The sequence below is a fragment of the Kogia breviceps genome, chromosome 13 (assembly GCF_026419965.1).
Source record: "Kogia breviceps isolate mKogBre1 chromosome 13, mKogBre1 haplotype 1, whole genome shotgun sequence".
NCBI lineage: Eukaryota > Metazoa > Chordata > Mammalia > Artiodactyla > Physeteridae > Kogia > Kogia breviceps.
The window spans coordinates 1,160,925-1,181,106 of NC_081322.1; the positions used below are offsets into that span (position 1 = coordinate 1,160,925).

A 20,182-nucleotide genomic window follows, 5' to 3' on the forward strand; every position below is an offset into this window, starting at 1 on the left:
AGGGATTCCGTCTCATCCTTCCCTTGGTCTGAACCCTTGCTCTCTGTACAGAGTAGCACCTTCTCACACCAATCTGTTTTTACTTCTCGGCTTCATATACTCTGTCTCCAGCTTCCCAGTCTTTCCACATCAGCTGGACTTCACCAGTCTGCCCTTGCCTCGTGTCCGCCTGATTTCCTCTGGCTTCTCGTGGAGCTTAGAATGGCAGGTGTAAAACTTACCACTTGGAACCCTGGGAGCCCTTGATGAGTATGTGCCCTCTTCTGTTCCCATACACTGAGCTGTTCTTGACTTGGAGACGCTCCACCAACAGTTCTATATACAAGAGCCCCTCTTTACTTTCCACGTGGCTTCAAGCAAAAAGGAAAGAAAAAAAAAATCACAAAGGATTGTCCTCTTCAGTGTGCTCCCTTCCACACACATTTACTGTCGTTTCATTTTGTAGTTGTAACATCCTCAGGCTCCTCCTTTAAAATAAATAAATTACAGTTTTATGAGCCCTGTTTATTTCCAGCAACTCCAAATAACAGGTTTAAGAAATAAATGGTATTTATTTAAAAGTGGTTGGGAGTCCGCCTGCCAATGCAGGAGACACAGGTTCGTGCCCCGGTCTGGGAAGATCCCACGTGCCGCGGAGCGGCTGGGCCCGTGAGCCATGGCCGCTGAGCCTGCGCGTCCGAAGCCTGTGCTCCGCAACGGGAGAGGCCACAACAGTGAGAGGCCCGCGTACCGCAAAAAAAAAAAAAAGTGGATATATTAGCATACTTTCCTTTTTAAGGATTCATGTATCTTTAATATTATATTTTCAAAGTAATGTCTAAGGAGTAAATGGCTAAAGAAAATAAGCATCTGGTTCCAGTTTGATCCATTTCTCACGAGGCCTTAACTGTTGTTTGATTATTGCAAGCCATATTCTTTTCTACTGAACTGACTAAACTATGCCAATGTAACTTATCCTGCTTGCTAAACTTACAGACAAAAATTCCTTTCTGAGGTTTCAGGCTGATTTCTCATTTATCCTGCAGGCTCTCCTCACTCGCCGGAAGCTTTCTCTTCTAATCAAGGAATTATTTTCTCTTTACAAGAAGGGCTTTAATTTGCTCTTCTATCTCTTTCTTTCTCCTCCTTACATCTAACCGTAAAGAAGTAATCTGCTTTCTGCTTAACAAGTAAGAGTGACTGCATCATTTCTAGTGCTACTAAATCTGATTTAAAATTGGAATATTATGGATTCTTTCTTCGACTAAAGTTACTTGCAATTATCTCTCACCATAATTAGACGGAAGGGAGCTTTGATGATGGAATGAATACCAGGCCCAGAAACAAAGACCCGATTGCACACCCAGCCCTGTTACTAGCTTATAGCAGTGAGCAGAGGTTACTCAGCTTCTCTGAACCTCAGTTCCTCATTTATAATCCAGAGACAAATTAGATATTTAATTCAAGTGGATTTTATAAAGATTTAATGAGATGCTGCCTGGCACTTAATTTCTTCACTGCATAGAAAACATATTAACATTTACTAAAGGGCTTATACAAACTATTTAAAAAATTAAGCCCCCTGTTGGTAGGTTAAAAAAAAGGATGTGAATTCACGATTAACCAAATTACAAAAAACAAACGTTTGGGAGAATGTTTATTAAACAAACGTTTGGGAGAATGTTCATTAAACAAACGTTTGGGAGAATGTTTAAACTCATAGCAATTAAATAAATTCAAAAAGCTTTGAGATGTCATTTCCTTTTATTAAATTACTACTAATTTTTTTTTTTTTTTTTTGCGGTACGCGGGCCTCTCACTGTTGTGGCCTCTCCCGTTGTGGAGCACAGGCTCCGGACGCACAGGCTCAGCGGCCATGGCTCACGGGCCCAGCCGCTCTGCGGCACGTGGGATCCTCCCGGACCGGGGCGCGAACCCGTGTCTCCTGCATCGGCAGGCGGACTCTCAACCACTGCGCCACCAGGGAAGCCCACTACTAATTTTTTTAAAAAAGATAGGATGCTGGTGGCATTACCAGTTGGTACAGCTCATTGGAAAAAAATATGTATCAAATTAGATTAATACTCATACATTTCAATCTAATAATCCCATTTCTGGGACTCTATCCTAAGGGAATATTCTAAAAATTGAAAAAAAATTATAAACACGATAGTAACTACTTCATTATTACCTTTTGATATTAACAAACCTGGGAACAACTTAAATTTGTAATAGATTGTTATGATGGACCGCTTTGCAGCTATTAAAATAAGAATAAAGACTTACTGAGCAGCACCTAAAAATGTTTATGATATAAAATATATGCACATGTGATAATCAATATGAGAAAAATGCATCTGAAAACCATATGGATGATGCAGGGGACGCGGGTTTGGTTCGTGCCCCGGTCCGGGAGGATCCCACGTGCCGCGGAGCGGCTGGGCCCGTGAGCCATGGCCGCTGAGCCTGCGCGTCCGGAGCCTGTGCTCCGCGACGGGAGAGGCCGCGATAGTGAGAGGCCCGCGTACCGAAAAAAAAAAAAAAAAAAAAAAAAAAAAATATATATATATATATATATATATATATATATATATATATGAAAATAGACCCACATAATAATGTTAGAGTATTTGGGGAAACAGGAAAAAATAATGCACTTAATTTCTTCACTGCATAAAAAAACATATTAACATTTACTAAAGGGCTTATACAAACTATTAAAAAAATTAAGCCCCCGTTGGTAGGTTAAAAAAAAATGACGTGAATTCACAGTTAACCAAATTATAAGAAACAAACAAACGCTCTAACTCTGTTTTCCTCTTTCTCCAAATCTTTTGTAAGATACTGTTAATTTTAAGATTAAAATTAGAGTTTTAATCTAATGTATTCAGTCTGAAAAAAATAGTTGTCCAGTGCCTCTTATGTGTCTGGGAAATTTGTTATAGCAATTCTGGGTTTTAAAAATGCCAGAATATTCTCTCATTATTTACTCCAGGGCAATAAAAAAACAAAAAATTGTGCTTAGTGGACTATGCAGAATAAGTACTTCATATACACCCTAAGATTTCAGGTGCTGTTACGTGTAACCTAAGCATTTAATGCCAGACTGTCAGCCCAAGCAGCGTTAACTGTAACGGTGTTGTGTCTCACTGTAGCCGTCTGCTTCGGACTCATTCCAAAATTAACTTACCAGCTTACTCAGGTCATTCCACTGAGGAAAATGGGATCACAGCGGTATATTAACCGTAACATCAGTGTGAACAAGACTGAATAATGCATCTCAGAGCGACACGCTAGGTAACTGGATTGAAGTAAGCTAGACGAGGTCATTTGCAAAGTATTGTGGCATTATTCTAGTCGAAACTTTTAGTGAAAGAATTATAGAGTCACTCGTAGCTGTAAGAAAGAGTTGGAAAGATCACTTGCACACGTTGCCCAGTTTCCCCCAATGGTAACATTTTACAGAACCGTGGTACTGGGGTATTGACATGGTACAGTCCTCCCATCCTACTCAGATTTCCCTGGTTGCATTTGTACTCCTTTGCGTATGTGTGTGCAAGTGCATGACGTTCTGTGTAATTGTATACCTGGGTCTGTTGGTGCATCCACCACAGCCAAGACACTGAACAGTTCCACTGGCACCGGGGTCCCTCCTGTTGCCCTTTTATAATCACACCCGCCCTCTTCTCCTCACCGTCGCCAACCCCTGGTAACCACTACCGTGTCCTCTGTTTGTGAAATTGTGTCATTTCAAAAATGTTGTATAAATGGGACTTTACAGTACGTAACCTTTTGAGCCCGGCCTAACTCCCTGGTCAGTATTCCAGGTTGTTGCATGTACCAACAATTCGCTGCTAGTTAGTGTTGAGTAGGTATCCACAGTGTGGATGTACCACCCTTAAGCATTCATCTGGGCTGATTCCAGGTTTTGGCTCTTAAAATGATGCCGCCATGAACATTCATATACAGCTGTTTGTGGGAACGTAGAGTTTTCACTTCTCTGGGTTGAAAGTCCAAGACTGCAGTTGCTGGGTCATACAGTAATTATGTACATGTTTAGTTTTTAAAGACTGCCAAACTGTTTTCTAGAATGTCTATCCTGTTTTATAGGCATACTTCAAGCAATGTATGGGAGATTTCTTCTTTACCAGCTTATTCTGAAGTCAAATTTGTGACAATTATCTTTGCCTGAACCAAATAAGTTTGCTAAAGATGCCCATGTTAATTAGATTTAGAAAAGAAAACTATATCAGGGCATATCAGAAGCTCCTCCCTCCCACCCCACCCCCCCAAAAAAAAAAATCATTCTCTCAACTCTTACTAGACTAGCTTTACACGGTGGATCAGTTTGAGAGATTTGGCCCCTTCAGTCTCTAGATAGCTAACAAAAAGGACTCAGTCCTCCTTTTGTAGATGTTGGGCCCGATCTATATCAATATCAAGATACTGGTCTAGACATAATTTGTTTCTTTCTCCCTTGTTTTGACAATCTTGCTGTCTTCTAGAAAAAAAAAAAAAAAAAGTTTTTTTTAAAGGACTTTTGTATACCCTAGACCAGCGCCTTCACTTTGCAGTGGCCAGAAATGAAGGCACTGGATCAGGAGTTAGAAGAACTGTGCTTGAGTCGTTCCTCTAATTAGCTGTGCCGCTGTAAATACATCAGTTGCCTTCTCTCAGTTCGCTGGGCTGTGTAAGATGCTCTCCAACTCTAGCGCTTACCAGAATCACCTGGAGGGACCTACAGGATAGCAGTTGCTGGGCCGCGCCCCTGGCGTTTCTGGTTGAGTAGGTCTAGAACGCAGCAAGAGGATTTGAGCGACTTACGAGTTCCCGGGGCACGCCATTAACGCTGGTCCAATGGAATAGAGATTATTTTGTATTTGCCCTAGCGTCTGGGTCTCAACATATGTTTGAAGGAACAAAGGAGTCATAATGCATGGCACATTTGCCCATTTACAAGACGATTTATGTCAGGTAATAATAAATGCTGTTTAAATGAATGAATGGAAGTGAAAAAAGAGCGAATCTGCATTCTTAACAGCCTTTGACAAAGACCCCAGGGACAATATTATTAGTAAACACTGGGTAATAGTTCCACTGTTTGCATCCATACCTAGTTGTGTCTATAATATCTTCATCATTAGGTTAAAAATTTAAGTTTCTTAAAAGAAACAAATGACTCTGGTTATTTGGTTAAATTTTTTGCTTTTTATAGTTTCTCAGAATTCCTAGTATTAAGGACTGTTGAATACATATTATTGACTGCCTGAATTGACTAAAATAAACGTTAGATTTGCCTGTATTTAAAAAAAAAGTCTGGTCCAGAGGACCCAGAGGCCAGATTATGCTAAAGTCCTCTGGGCCCAACAGTTAGTAACATCCCCTCACTTATCCACCCCCCCACACCCCCCAAAAAACCCCTCAAGTTTGCTTTCTGGTGGAATAAGTTATGCATTTATCCTAGTTTATTTTTTTTCAAATGACCCAGATATATAGCAGAAAATAATACAGTCATTAAAAATGTCATAGAAGAATATTCACTGTCATGGGAAGATTACCACAATATATCATTAAGTTGAAAAGAAGCTACATATTACAAAACAGCATATGCAGAAACGTCCAGTTATACATAGAAAGTAAATCTAAAAAGATACATCCCAAACGCTTAATAGTAGTTACTCTGAATAATGAAGTTGCAAAAATTTTATTTTCCTCTTTCTGTGCGTTTCTGTGTTTTCTCGTTTCGTCTGTACCTGATATATTTATAGATCAGTTATGAAAACCAAAAATTACAATGAGCAGTACAAGCCTTGATTTCTCTAAGTTTTATTCATTACGGTTAAGAACTTGTTAAATACCAACCAGCACAAATAAGGCTCTTCAGGTATGAGATAAAATTATCCGGGAGGGTTTACAGAGGCAGCTACGACCTTCCTTAGCCCTTTCCCTAAAACGCGTGAAAGCTCACTGTGTGCCGTTCTCCTTACTGGACAGAATTCTGCACTCACGCGCCCAAACAGTCCCTCCTCCTCCTTGACAGCGGGTTGGAGAGTGTTTTGCATGGATGAGGCTAGTCTCTCCTTTGGTTGTGTCTCTGTTAGAAAAATTAATATTTACAGCTAAAATAGGGATTTTTAAATATCACCAAGATAAACCTATTTCGATGCCAGAAACCAGCTGTCCGCTATGGAAAGCCGTGTTGTCCCCCACGTGGGTTCGTGTCCCCTCCTGGAATTTCTAACTGTACTGCTGTCCCAAGTACATCCTCTTCTTCAGCACCCATATGCTTCTCAACATTAAGATAGACCACAATGAGCATGGCTTCCTTGAAATATTATTTGTTGAAATGGTTCTGCTACTAAAAATGTCAATGGGTTGATACAGTAGGAAAACACTCCATTTCTGGACACCAGTGACTCCGTTTCTGAATAGACTTGTTTGATCAGAGGCACGTAGCCGACAGGGCCGTGCAGTGGCGATTTTCACGACGCCACCGCTGCCCAGAGCTGCAGCGGCGCCGCTGCCTTTCTGCCAAGTTCCCTCGGGTGCGTTCCCGTAGGAATGAGAGATTAAAAGCACTTTCTGATTTACGGGTGGCAGTGTATTTATTGTGGTGGTACTGTTTAATGTTATACCTTTTAACACCCACCCATATTGGCCTCATAGAATTTCCTTTAACAAATACGTTTTGTGCTTGAGAAGAAAATATATTTTTATGTAACACCTAAAGACTGTTGCCATATAATGTTTGCCCCGCAGGCTTGCTCTCTCGTCCGCGAGGTTGCTGGGTTTGCCCGACGCAAGCGGGAGCTTCAGCACCTGCATCAGAAGGGCTTGTTCACCACAGTGATGTTGTAAATGGCACCATCCAACACCAGCAGTGCTTCCATAACCCCGTCACTCTGAAAGAGGTGCTGAGAAGCTTACCTGCAGAACTTCCTTGCTTTGTTGAAGAATAGGCTCAGAACCCAGGAACTGCTGCCTTTGCCCGTGTGTCCAGCCCCATGTGCAGAGGAAGAGGCATCGGTCATCTTGAACCCCCTCACCTCTGTGTCTTCTGGTACCTCACATGCCGCCCTCGGCTAGAAAACACAGCTGTGGTTTGTGCTTCACTGGTTCCCGGTAGATGAAAATCACAAGCTTTTGAGTGACCTGTAAATTACCCTAGTGCATCCGTGGCCTAAATAAAATACAAGGTAAGGGTTCAGATCCCTTGAAAGACACTGATCCCATTTGCTTTCTTCCCCACTTTCTAAAGGCTTTTACAGAACTTGAGTTGGAAGGCCGCGCTGCTGTTTCCTTGGTCTAGTATTTCTGTCCACGTATAAGTGTGTGGACAGTGTCCACACACTGGTTGTTATTTTAGCGGGATCAGGTCTTCTTCCTCATTGTATTGTTTCTCACATCTTTGGTCCTCTGTTCCATCCTTCCTGTTTGCTAGGAGTTCGTTTAGCAAAGCCGGCATCTTTTAGTGGGAACACGGTATATCCCACTCAGTGCCATGCCAGGTTTCATTGTCTCTCCTTGCCAACACACTCTTCGTAATTAGAGGAATAACTGCCCTGGTCAGGCTCCTGCTTCAGAAATTGCACTTCCTTTCATAACCCAAGAACGATCCTTTTTCTGCCAGCAGGCGTTAGGCGTCCGTCTTAGACTTATTCCAACCTATTAGAATCATCTCATGACTTGACTTTCTCCCCTACTGGCATGTTAGTGCCACGAGGGGATGCCTTCTCACGGTGGTCTGTGACTGGACAGCCACAGACACATCGATGGTGCTTAATCATCGAATGAATCGGATGAATGAAGACAGCCTGGCAGCCCAGAGAGGGGAAAATCGTACACTATTGATTCAGCACAAAGAGTGGAGTCCAGGTGTCATCAGCACAGCCCTGATTGATGCTGAATTAGTGAGTTAGTAAATGGTTTGTGCCCCATTGTGATTTAAGGCTCGAAATAAGTAATATGCTTGAAAAGGTCATTTTCTTTTATTAGTTGTATATTGACATTTATATTGTATACTTTATTTTGTAAATGAAGTTTGAGCCTAGAAACTGGATTTTGTAATATAAAGTATAAACTTTTTTTCCATGCCATAACATTTATTTCAGACATAACTTTGAACCGGAGCCGCCGTACCTAGACAAAAATATATCTTGAAGGAATAGTTTTAAATATGTATTTTTTTAAGTCTACAGTACCCTTAAAAAGGAACATTTTTGTGTATGGCTATGCTACTTATTCTAAAGAGACTTTTCTAAAGCTCACAATTATTATGAAACTCACAGTTTCCAGTATTTTACAGTTTTATCTGTCTTGTTTAGTGCACCTCAGAGCATTTATGTAGGATTTTTTTTTAATGTTAATTTTATCTTGTGCAGTCTGCCTTGACAGCATGTCTTTTTATTGATTGAAATTACAGCTCTAGGTTGAGAAATAGAATTTCATAATATAATTTTGTTAACTAAGATAACAAGAACATTCAAAAGTGTTTAACATATTTACGCAATTGTACAGAAGCATTATAAACTGAACATTTGGTCAGCTATTACAGCAGCCTGGCCCTGTTTATGGTAGTTTAAAAAGATTGTTTTTAGATGGTGACTCAAAGCAGAGACATTATTTTTAGACATTTTCACTCTCGCTCCCCTTTTCCTTTCCCAAGTGTCCAAATTCAGGAGGAGAGAACAAGGAGAGTCAAATGTTACAGCCAACTCCAAAGAGTCCTGTCTTCCCTAGTTTCTAATAATTATTTATACTTTTGTAACTATATATTCCAGGAATGTAACAACGGAGCCTGAAGCTGTAGCTGTACTCATAGACCCTGCAAAGCTTTAAAACTTTTTACTTTGGGGAATAAAACCAAAAAGATGAAATAACAGAGATTTTTCTCAGTGTAGTAGAACAAAATAAAATTATCCTCTCTTAAAATAAATGGCAGTTAGGGAAAGCAATTTTTCCTGTCATGCATAAAAGCTAGGGAACACAAAATCAACATTTGAAATATGTTAACTCACAGTGTTTTAAATAAAAAGAAGCTAAAATGCTTTGTACAGTACCTGTTCCCAAGGATGATTGCAGTTTCTTGTTATTAAGTCCTGCAAAACACATAGTGTCCTTGGCAGGCGGCACTATAAAAAAGAACGATGAAAAAAAAAAAAAAAAAAAAAGACATATTAGGTCAAATTAAATGTTTTTTCTTTTTTGATGGGGACTCCATTTTGCATTATTTGTTTTAATGAGCTCAGCCTCATGTAGTTTTCTCCATCTCGTGTCCATATTCACAGGCACGCAAAGGAAAATAAATCTTTCACATTTGAGACAATAGTGAAGATTAAAAGTCCCCCAACCCGTGCGGTTTTACCTCGATCATCTATCTGTAAACTTAGCAGGGGAAAAAGCATGGGTTAGAAATCAAAATTTCTTCCTAAACCCATCATTGCCACTTACTAGCTTTGTATCCTGAGCAAGTCAGTCACTTCGTTTTTCTGAGCTTCTGTTTCTTCATTTGTAAAACAAAGTTTCAAATGCCTGCTTTACCTAAATCACCAGACTGTGCTGAGGATGAAAAGAGTTAAAACAGGAAAGTGTTTTACAGGTTTTTCACGTAGGTCCCTGTTATAATTCCCATTTTGCGGTCGAGGAAAGGCTGAGAGAGGTTAACGAGCTTGCCGAAGGTCACAGAGAGATCGAATTCTAAGTTTCAGCATTTTTCAGCACTGGCAGTGCTAACGTTTTGAGGCCGATAGTTCTTTCTTATGGCGGAGCGGTCCTGCACGTAATTGGACGTGTAGCAGCATTCCTACCTCTCTACCCACTAGATGCCATTAGCGTCCCCAAAGCTGTGCCAACCAAAAATATCTCCAGGGACTCCCCTGGCGGTCCAGTGGTTTGGGACTCCGGGCTTCCACTTCAGGGGGCATGGGTTCGATCCCTGGTCTGGGAACTAAGATCCCACGTGCTGTGACAAAAAAAAAAAAAAAAAAACAACTCCAGACACTACCAGATGTCCCCGGTGGGCGAAATTGTCCCAAGTAGAGAACCGCTGGTCTGTATGGCTCCAGAGCCAAAGTTCTTAACCATTTTTATGATGACATTTCTCATCATCAGTTATTCTAAATAGCTCCTGGTTGGAGTACTCCATGACACAGCAGTTTTCAGAATTAAAAAAGAGAGAACTGTGTTTTTTTTGTTTTTTTTTTTCAGCGGCCATGGCTCACGGGCCCAGCCGCTCCGCGGCACGTGGGATCCTCCCGGACCGGGGCACGAACCCGCGTCCCCTGCATCGGCAGGCGGACTCCCAACCACTGCGCCACCAGGGACGCCCCAGAGAACTGGTTTTTTATCCATCGTCTTTGTGTCTCTGAGTATCAGCAGTGGTATTGGCATTTGGGGAATCTCCCTGTAAACTGTTCTTGAAGAAGCAGAATGTCCCCACAGGATTACTACCCACCGTGAGCCAGAAGTCAGACTCAGTGACCCCTAAGTCTCCTTCCCTGGGATTCTAGGATCATCCCCTAAAGGGCCCAGCGGGTCTGTCTTCATCAGCCCCTTCTCATCAGAATATTCATGGGCTCCTAATGTCTATCATCTGAGAGGCCAGGGAGGGAAACACCAGTATTTTCATAAGCATTGTCTCATTTACTCTTCACCATAAGCCCTTGAGGTTTGCATCACTTGTCCATAAGAAGGGGTGAGCTCACACCCTTCTACTCTTCTCGTCTCGTCCCCTCCGCATTCCATGTTTATATTTTGCTTAGGAATCTTAACCTCTCTTCTTTGCCTGCTCCTTCAACTTCGCTCCCATTGCAGAACTTGATGTAAAAACTCAGCGGGAAGTTGATATGGAAACTCAGCAGGGGCCTTTCTCACCAGCACTGTATGAGGGGTAACATCCTTCTGCATTAACTCAACAGAAAGCCGGAAGGCTTTTGCCCTGCACGACTCTTCACTTTTCCCATCCCCTTAACAGGGATCATTAAATACATACCTCCTTCAACTGCGTTTGGGGACTTAAGTACCAACGGTCCAAGAGTTGAATGTTTTGCTTCTCTTCCTCAAAGAAAGAGAAGGCCTGGGACGAGCTTTCTAACTGCCCCGTGTTTCTCCGTCTTTGTCTCTAACCTACATTCCACGTGGCACCTTCCCAATTTAGCATCACCCCTGAACGCTGAACTAGAATCTTCTAAGCGTTTATGATCGACTTTATCACGTTTGTTTCTCCTTTAGCTAAAACTCTTGAGAAACTCGATGCGTTTGATCTGGACCTTATTAAATAGTCTGGAAATATTTTGTACCTAAGCCCGTATGAATTACAATGTTTTAAAACAACCGAGTTTTAAGATGAATTGCTGCTGGCAAGCCCAATAAATATGATGCAGTTAAAAGCATCGGCAGGACCCGAAGAGAGGCTGGTGTAATTACCAATCGTAATGAGAAACTGGAGTTGCCCAGGAGTCTCTGGGCTTTGGAATAATGCTCACGGGAGATCCAAAGCAGCCGTTTGAACCGATGAGAAAGAGAACTGGATTGCTTCATGGCAGTACAGCTTTAGCATCAAGTTAAACTTTGTTTTTTTTTCCTTTAAAATGCATGTGAATTATTTTAACTACTGTATGGTTCATTTAAAAAGGACTAATTTGCTCCTGCTGTGAAACGGTGATGTTTGGCCCACCGAGGGGTCATTTTTCTTTGTAGACCAGTGAGCATCCTTACCGAGCAGGCTCACCCGATTCAGCTCTGATGTGCCCTCAGCCATTTCATCACATTATATAAGGAAAGCACTGTGGGTTTTTCTTCCTTTTCCAGGTGGCCTTTCTGAAGATGTAACTGCGGGAGCCGACACATCCCTCTCCACAGCATGGGGTGCTCCGGCAGCCAGCCGTCGGCCCAGTGGGCAACAATTACAGAGACAAGAACCCAGCTACAGAGAACAGGGCATTGCATTTTTGAGTTTCCTTGCCTGCATATATTCTCTAAGAGGAGAGAAAACTTGAAACCTTTGAAAAACCAAGGCTGTGAAGAAAGTCATAGTAGCAGGTTGAGAGATGAGTATAGAATTTACGTCTCTATTTCCCACCGAGAGGAGTATTCAAATATATGCTGTGTCAGCACCACCTGGAGAGACAGAGAGAGAGCTGATTGAGACCCATCTGTCCTGTGCAGAATGCAGCAAGGGGCTTCATTGGTGGAACTGAATGTTAGCTGCTGCAAATCGTAGGACATAAACTTTCAGAGGACTTCGCAGGCTCGTATAAAAACACGTTTTAAAAGAAAATATGGGATTTTGTATACCTTATTCAGAGGGGATGCTCAGTAAATAAATGTTCGTTGAATGCATGATTATCAAATTAAAGGGTTTCCCATTTGTGCAAACCTGTATGTGTTCCTTTGTTCTTTATTTCCTTTACCAAATACTGCTTCAGATCAATAAATATACCTCACTGGCATCCTGTTCTAGAGTTGTCTGAGCCCCTGTGTGCCAGAGCGGGGTGGCGAGGAAACCACTGAATGAGAATGACAGAGCTGGAGGGCGTCCTTCAAGGCATTAGGCCCCGCTCCTCAGTTTACAGAGAAGGTTTCAGACTTGCCGGTAATCACACAGTAGGAGCGGCTCTGGGGCTGGAGCCAAGCAGATCCTCCTTGCCCACTTCTCAAGGGAGGACAGTCTCCGGATCTGCAGCTGTATCTGCTTCTCATCAAGCCTGTTTGTTACCAAACGGAGGTTTGGCTGCTGGCCGCTTGAGAGCCGGCACTCCAGAGATGAGCGTTGGTTGGAACGGGAAGGCTGCTGCATTCAGGAGGCCAGCGAAACCGGGGAGATGGCGGACTTGCGTCCAAACGCAAACTCCAGAGATTCTGCTCAACCGTGCACGTTTTTAAAGGGAGACTCATTTGGGGGAGGGGGTCAGAGTCTTCATTTTCTTCTAGAGTGTGCAGCAGACTTTCTTCCCTTCGGCTGTTGGTGAGGTAACAGGGCGGGGCTCCAAGAATCTTGTGCCCAACCTGACGTTACCATTCTTTACTTGGATGGGGGGGGGGGGTCCTTAGTTCCTGCAGAAGATATTGTTAGGTGTATCCCTTGAGAAGGAACCAGGACCCTGATTCAATCACTGCACTGTTGTTTCTTGACCCATCCTTAGTGTCTGCATTCCTTCCCTTCTAGGATTAGCAACGGTTTGAATCTGCCCTTCGGAGCTCAGGGAAGGTCTGGGGGGCTGAATGAAGCCTATTTCCTACAAACGAGAAATGGGGGACATGGAAAGGAACCGTACCCAGGAGGGTCCTCCTTTGTTTCAAGCTGGCACTAATCCTACCCTACAGAGCACCTAATACCTCTTTACTCAAAAAGTTTTCTGTCCCTTAATTTCCTAACACCCTTACCACAGGGGTCACTGGCGTTGTGATTTAGCGAACCTGTCGTGATGTCTTCTTCCGTGTAGCTTTAACCAAAACACAGGTCCTACCAGCAGGGCAGTGGGGTACCGCCCCTAATTCTGTGGCTGGGGAACGGACACGGGAAGAAAACCCCTCTCTCTGATCCCGCAGGGTCATGTTCTTAAGCACAGTTTGAAACGTTAAAGTTCTGGGTATTATGTCCAAGACTCAGAGCCATAAAGGAGAGTTGGTTTGACATCACTGAAGCTACTCAACTCCCAAACAAATGCCTTGCTGACTTTTGGTGCTTTAGATTTCTGTCTGTCCGTATAGAGCAGGATTTTCAACCCCGGCACTATTTACATTTGGGGACTGATAAGTCTTTGTTTTGGAGACTGTCCAGTGCTGTGGGGAGGAAAAACTTTTCTTCCTAAACCCTCTTAGGTTCAGTGGCTGGGGCTTGCAAATCAAGCTGACAAAAGACAGATTAACGACAGAAAAATAAAACCGGCTTAATTGCATACATCTGCACAGAAGTTTCACAAAGACAGGAGACTTTAGGAAGTGGCCGGATGATCAAAATTTATAGACCATCTTAGAATAAACAAAGAAAAGGGAGTTTATGGCTTCTGGGATGGTGAGGGGAGGAGATACGTGGTAAATAAGGGTTGTCTTGTTTTGTTGGTAATAGTTTCTCCGATTATAAGAGTTGTCTCCAGGTGTAGATCTTTTCCTGATACAGAGACCTCTTGACAAATGGGAATTTCCTTAATACATGTAAATTTCCTTTACAAATGGGGAACTTTAGACTTCATTTTTAGGCAGTTAAGGGGGGGGTTAAAAAGCTTTTCTTGCCTCTGCTTATTCTCCGTCGTCTTTAGCTCAAAATAATCCTTATGCCAAAGTGGCATATTTGGGGGTGATGCATTCTGGTACCCTTCAGTACCTTGGAGGCTGTTTAGCAGCATGCCTGGCCTCTATCCACAGGTGCCGGTTTCTCTGTCCCGCACTTGAGACAACCGGAAGTCTCTGTAGGCGTTGCCCTGGCGGCTGAAGTTGACCCCAGTTGAGAACCACTGCTATCGAGGACGTGTCCTGAGAACAGGTGTTCGGTGGTGTGCTGACAGTGGTGTGTCGCCAACGAAACGGTCACTACAAAGTCGCAGTCTTGGGGCTTCCCCGGTGGCGCAGCGGTGGAGAGTCCGCCTGCCGATGCGGGGGACGCGGGTTCGCGCCCCGGTCCGGGAGGATCCCACGTGCCGCGGAGCGGCTGGGCCCGTGAGCCGTGGCCGCTGCGCCTGCGCGTCCGGAGCCTGTGCCCCGCAACGCGAGAGGCCACAGCGGTGAGAGGCCCGCGTACCGCAAAAAAAAATAAATAAATAAAAATGAATGCAGATACTCTCCCAAGACCCAACTGTTCATCAGAATCAACAAAACGGGCCAGAATCCTATTTTCTTTGTTATCTAAATTCCTTCAGGGGCTTCCCTGGTGGCGCAGCGGTCGGGAGTCCGCCTGCCGTTGCGGGGGACGCGGGTTCGTGCCCCGGTCCGGGAGGATCCCACGTGCCGCGGAGCGGCTGGGCCAGTGAGCCGTGGCCGCTGAGCCTGCGCGTCCGGAGCCTGTTGCTCCGCAACGGGAGAGGCCGCAACAGTGAGAGGCCCGCGTACCGCAAATAAATAAATAAACGAAATCGCAGTCTTTTTCTGGCACGTGGCCTGGCTTTAGTATAATCTTGTTCTGGCAAATGGCCACTGCCGACGAATACTATTGTGTGACTGTTTCCTAAGAGTTCAGTTCCTTTTGATCTAAGGGTTGGAGATTGGAGCACATTAGATGAAGCTGAGTTCAACCTGTGCCTGCAAGAGAATTTCCTTCTGAGGTCGTTTTTCTCCCCCTGGAAAGGAACCCCGTACCATGCTAATGTTTGTTCAGTTTCGGTGGTGAAGGTGCTCATGATTCAAAGGACAGCTTTGCCACCCAACAAAGCCCAGCTAGAAAGGTGCTCTGATTTACTAACCTTGTCTCAGTAAAGTCAGGTTACGTCAGATATGGTGACAGCCCTTCACCTCGGTCTGGGCTCTGAATGGGAACCAAGCCAATGAGAGGTAAGCCCACCCCCCTTCTTTCTGTTGGCAGAGGGGGTGCGGTGCAAGGTGGAGTGGTCGTGAGGGACTCTGAAGGAGGGGTGGGAGCCAAAGGAGGGGACACACACACGCGCACGCACACACACACGCGCGCACACACGTACACGCACACACGCACGCACACACACGCGTGCGCGCACGGTCTCCATTGGCTCTCCCAGGGCTAGGAGAGGAGGGCCAGCACAGCTCAGCTGGTGCCCCAAGTGAGCTGTATGTGAACATCGAGTCACTGGGTAGGTCTGGGAGTAGCATGTCTAAACCTGGGAGAGTTTATTTCTTTGCGGCCACAGGGGGTGGGAGAAGGGAAATGGAAGGCTTTCTCTCCGGCTTCCTCTTTGTACAGAGAAAATTGCTTCTGTGTGTGTGTGTGTGTGTGTGTGTGTGTGTGTGTGTGTGTGTGTGTGTGTGAATTTAGTAAACCACGTTAGGAGGGCTAGAGAGAATTGAAACAGGCTGTACAAACTTAATGTTGGCCCTTGAAAATCGTTCCACATTAGCCCCCCGTGTCTTGTGAATACAATGCCAGAATCTATTCCACAGCATTCCTAGACAGTGGCACTGAGAATTTTGAACAGTAAGAGGTTACTAAGGACCAGAAGCATAGTAAAATATCAATTTCCAGTCCACTTTTTGTCCATCTAAAAACTTAAATCACTTAAGTAAGTTGTGTACAAATAAGATCGACGAGCATTGCTCACCCCTCATCCTGCTAGGGTTACGTGGTAACACACTGCAGTGACCGACCAGCAGTGCACCCTGGGAGGAATTCGGGATGGAAAACCAGAGGAGGCAGACTCCTTAGATAGTTCCATGCATATCTCAGGAAGAATTTTATGAGCCCAGAGTGTTGCATCTTTCCATACATAGGAAAGCACTAAAATCATGAACTTGAGGTATCTGTTCTTTGCGATTAGCAGTAATCTTTTACCAAGGTGTGTGCTAGACTGCATGTATGACCTCACCAAAAGTCATATGTAAATGGGCCACGCCCCTACTTCCTTGGAGCAGTTTTCTCAGAGCTGATTGGTTGGCTGTCTCCTGGGCTATAGTCCTCAATAAGACCCTGAGTAAAACTTAAACTCACAACCCTTACGTTGTGTGCTTTTTCTTTACGTTGACAAAGTGGTTACCTGTTAAATCACACATCGCTTAAATAAGTGGTTTTGTGAGCCTGTTATCACCTAGTATAATTACAGTACATAGATCCTGTTGAAGATTTCTACTGGCCACCCATTTTGGCAAACAAGTCTCTGAGGTTTCTTCATTTAACGTGTATTTATCGAATGCTTTCCACGTGCCAGGCACAGTTATGGGTACAACAGATAGAATCAATAAGACAAAGTCCCTACCCTTACAGAGCTTACATTTTCATGGGGGAGCTGACCAAACAAGTACTATACGTTCTTGTAAAATGCTATGTTATACAATAGTATGATTTCTAAAAATAATAAATACAATAAGAAGAAAGCTGGGTAAAGGGAGAGTGAAGGGAGGTCCACCTTGAGCCTAAAGTGTACAAAATATTTCAACTCCGTGAAAAGTGACTGTGGAGACACTATTAAATGCCAACAGGTTGAGTAGAAACCACAAACTTACATCGTTTTGCCCCAAGTAGCTGGACTAAACGAGATAGACCAGTGTTAGCAAAGCTTGTTTGATTTCATTGATTACAGAAGAGCCGACTAGAACTCAGATGTAATTGGCTTTGTAGTAACCACTTTGGTAATTAAACCCGTCAGTAGCCCGTGTAGTAAAAAGTGCTGACAAGGTTAAATGGTCTTGCATAGAAATGTTGACCCTGTAACATTTGTTTTTGTTCTAGCATATAACAAAGATTAATTGGGACTCATGTTTCATTGTGATTCAGGATGTGGGGGTGACTGACTGGTACATCTTATTCTGTAGTTAGAGAAGCATTAACATTTATCTTACACATCAGAGGGGTGGTTCCCACTAGCTGCTTATCTAAGCGTTCTACACATTCTTAAATAATCTTTATACCCAGTGGCGTTCAGTGTGGCTTAAGGTAACGATTTCTCTTCATCTGCCTCTTGAGATGCTTCCAGCTTTTATCTATTGAATCGAGCTCATCATTCCTTAATCTGGGAGAAAAAGTTGGGGGGACTTACATGGAAATAAATTCTTCTAAGAGGTAAATTCTCTAGTTTTAAGAAAAATGGCAAGAGAAACATTTGGTCAGAACACTTTCAAAAGCGCCCAACCTATCCTAATATTCTTTTACAAACACGAGTCCATTTCCATTGAGGAATAGACAAAACTAATTCATTCTCAATCCTGTTACAGATAAATTAAGAAACCCATTTTCAGGGGCCCACAATTATTCTAGGGTCCTTGGGCTACAAGGTACAATTGGCAGAGGGCAGGACTTGTGTCCTCTTTCTGCCTTGTAGTAGACCTATCTGTGACCTTCCACAGCCTTTCTTTAATATTGTTATTTGATCTCTTAACATTTCATGGATTAAAACTTTTCCCTCCTATTTTATTATTTGTTTTGGAGGCAAAAAAATGAGATGAATCTTTATGGCCAAAATTTATTTATACACACTCCATCAGTATGTTGGTTGCAAGTTTCAGTACATTTACCAAAAGACCTCAATCGGGAACAAGTAGGTAACCTGATTCAAAACGATTGCAGTAGTAAATTGCCTGTTTGGAGTTTCTGGCTGAACCTTTTCTAAACTCAAGAAAAATGGGACTTGTTACTCTTTGCCCAGAACGCTTCCAGGCTTGAGGAGGCCATTGGCAGGCTTTCTGCAGACTTAAGCTGGGAAAGGAATTATAGAAGCAAAGCATTTTGTAAGTGCCCATAAAATAATGGAATCTCTGTTTCTTCATTGAGTCTGAGGAAACCAGTGCTTGGAAACAGGAAACAGATCTCTGACCTGTATCTCCCTTTACATTTCCCACCCCCTTCCCCATCCGTCCTTAAGCAACACCATTTCTAGGAAGATGAACCAGAAGCACCTGCCTTGGTTACTACTATACTTCCTTCCAGAATCGAGACTTAAGGGTCAGCTCGGTGCTCTGTGATGACCTAGATGGGTGGGGTGGGGGATGGGAGGGAGGGAGGGAGGTCCAAGAGGGAGGGGATATATGTGTACATATGGCTGCTTCACTTCGTTGTACAGCAGAAGCTAACATCACATTGTAAAGCACTGATACTCCAGTTTTTTTTAAAAAAGGCTTAAGTATTGGAAACTGGTGTGGCCTCTTCTCTTGAAACTTTGTCTCCATAGAATGGTGACAGTATCAAAATTAGTCATCCTTTCATAATAGTACATATTGGACTCAGAGAGTATACCATCCCCACAAATATGCTGAATCATAAACTCGACAAAGGGCACTATAAATTCTCTCAATTGTTCATGTGATTACAAAGTTTAGTGCAAATATTAAGAAAGAATTCTTGAAATAAGGTACATAAAGTAACAAAGGAATTGAACTAAAATTCTGCATTTTAATTCAATTAAACCTGAGAAGGGACGTCAAGAAGAAAAGAAAAAGTGGCCAAGGTTCTTTCTCATCTAGCACAGCAGAAGATGCTGTTTTATGGTTGAAATTAAGAGAAAAATAAGTTGAAATATATTTTTACACTGTTTTAAAGAAATCATGAGCAAATTGGAAATATATGTTAGAAATTACTAGAGGAAACAAAGAGACTCGATCAATAAAACACATTTCCTATGTATCTTTCCAACCCAGTGATAATTGTTCAAGGCGATTTTAGAAAAGCCTGTTTCCATACTTGTATTTATTTGTTCCTATGCTTTGTTCCATCACAAATGAGTGATGAGAGCAAACCACTGGTGTGGACCACAACGATTGTAGGAGTTCAGAGAGGTCCCTCCCAATGAATATGGCTGGAGAAGATGTCCTTGTTGGGATGAGGTAGGACTTGATGTGGGCCTTCAATGATCATTAAATTTGTGAAGACAGCAAGATGGAGACGCTCAGGAAGAAGAGCCTTTCAGGATGTTAAGAACATTTGGCCAGTTTGGAGGAGCTGAGATGGAAGAGTGGATAAGATAGAAAAAGAGTTCTTGTTAGATGGTGGAAGTCACTGAATGCCATCATGAAACCATGGAACCTGCCTTCTGACTTCTCCGGATTGAGTACAACGTCAACAAGAGACCCATTTTTCTTTTGTGCCCCTGAGGGCCTTTTGAGCTCTGGGATTTAGCAGCAGTGGTGAAGAGTGAAAGGCCCTAGAGTCAGACAGCTTGGGTTGAAATGTCACCTCTATGGTCTTGAGCAAGTTACTAACCTCATCTTTATTTGTTGTTTTGTTTTAAATTTTTATTGGAGTATAGTTGATTTACAGTGTTGCGTTACTTTTCTTCTGTACAGCAAAGTGAGTCAGTTATACATATATCCACTCTTTTTTGGGGGGGGAGGTACGCGGGCCTCTCACTACTGTGGTCTCTCCCGTTGCGGAGCACGGGCTCCGGACGCGCAGGCTCAGCGGCCACGGCTCACGGGCCCAGCCGCTCCGCGGCACGTGGGATCCTCCCGGACCGGGGCACGAACCCGCGTCCCCTGCATCGGCAGGCGGACTCTCCACCGCTGCTCCACCGGGGAAGCCCCTATCCACTCTTTTTTAATTCTTTTCCCATATAGGTCATTATGGAGTATTGAGTGGAGTTCCCTGTGCTATACAGTA

General features: G+C 43.3%; 1 protein-coding gene and 1 pseudogene across 2 annotated transcripts in view; both read left to right on the forward strand.

Annotated features, from left to right (window-relative positions):
- LOC131767911 (cytosol aminopeptidase-like) overlaps positions 1-6,837 on the forward strand; it is a 35,393-nt pseudogene extending 28,556 nt beyond the window's left edge.
- UBE3D (ubiquitin protein ligase E3D) overlaps positions 1-20,182 on the forward strand; it is a 194,251-nt gene that overhangs the window by 140,904 nt on the left and 33,165 nt on the right. Inside the window, exon 10 of one of the 2 annotated variants that reach the window (XM_059083753.2) lies at positions 11,788-12,427. The exons of the other annotated variant lie outside the window; for it this stretch is intronic. Coding sequence (XP_058939736.1) covers positions 11,788-11,808 — 21 coding nt within the window. The 3' untranslated portion in view covers positions 11,809-12,427. Of the gene's footprint in view, positions 1-11,787; positions 12,428-20,182 lie in introns of those variants that run through there. 2 annotated transcript variants of the gene reach the window in all.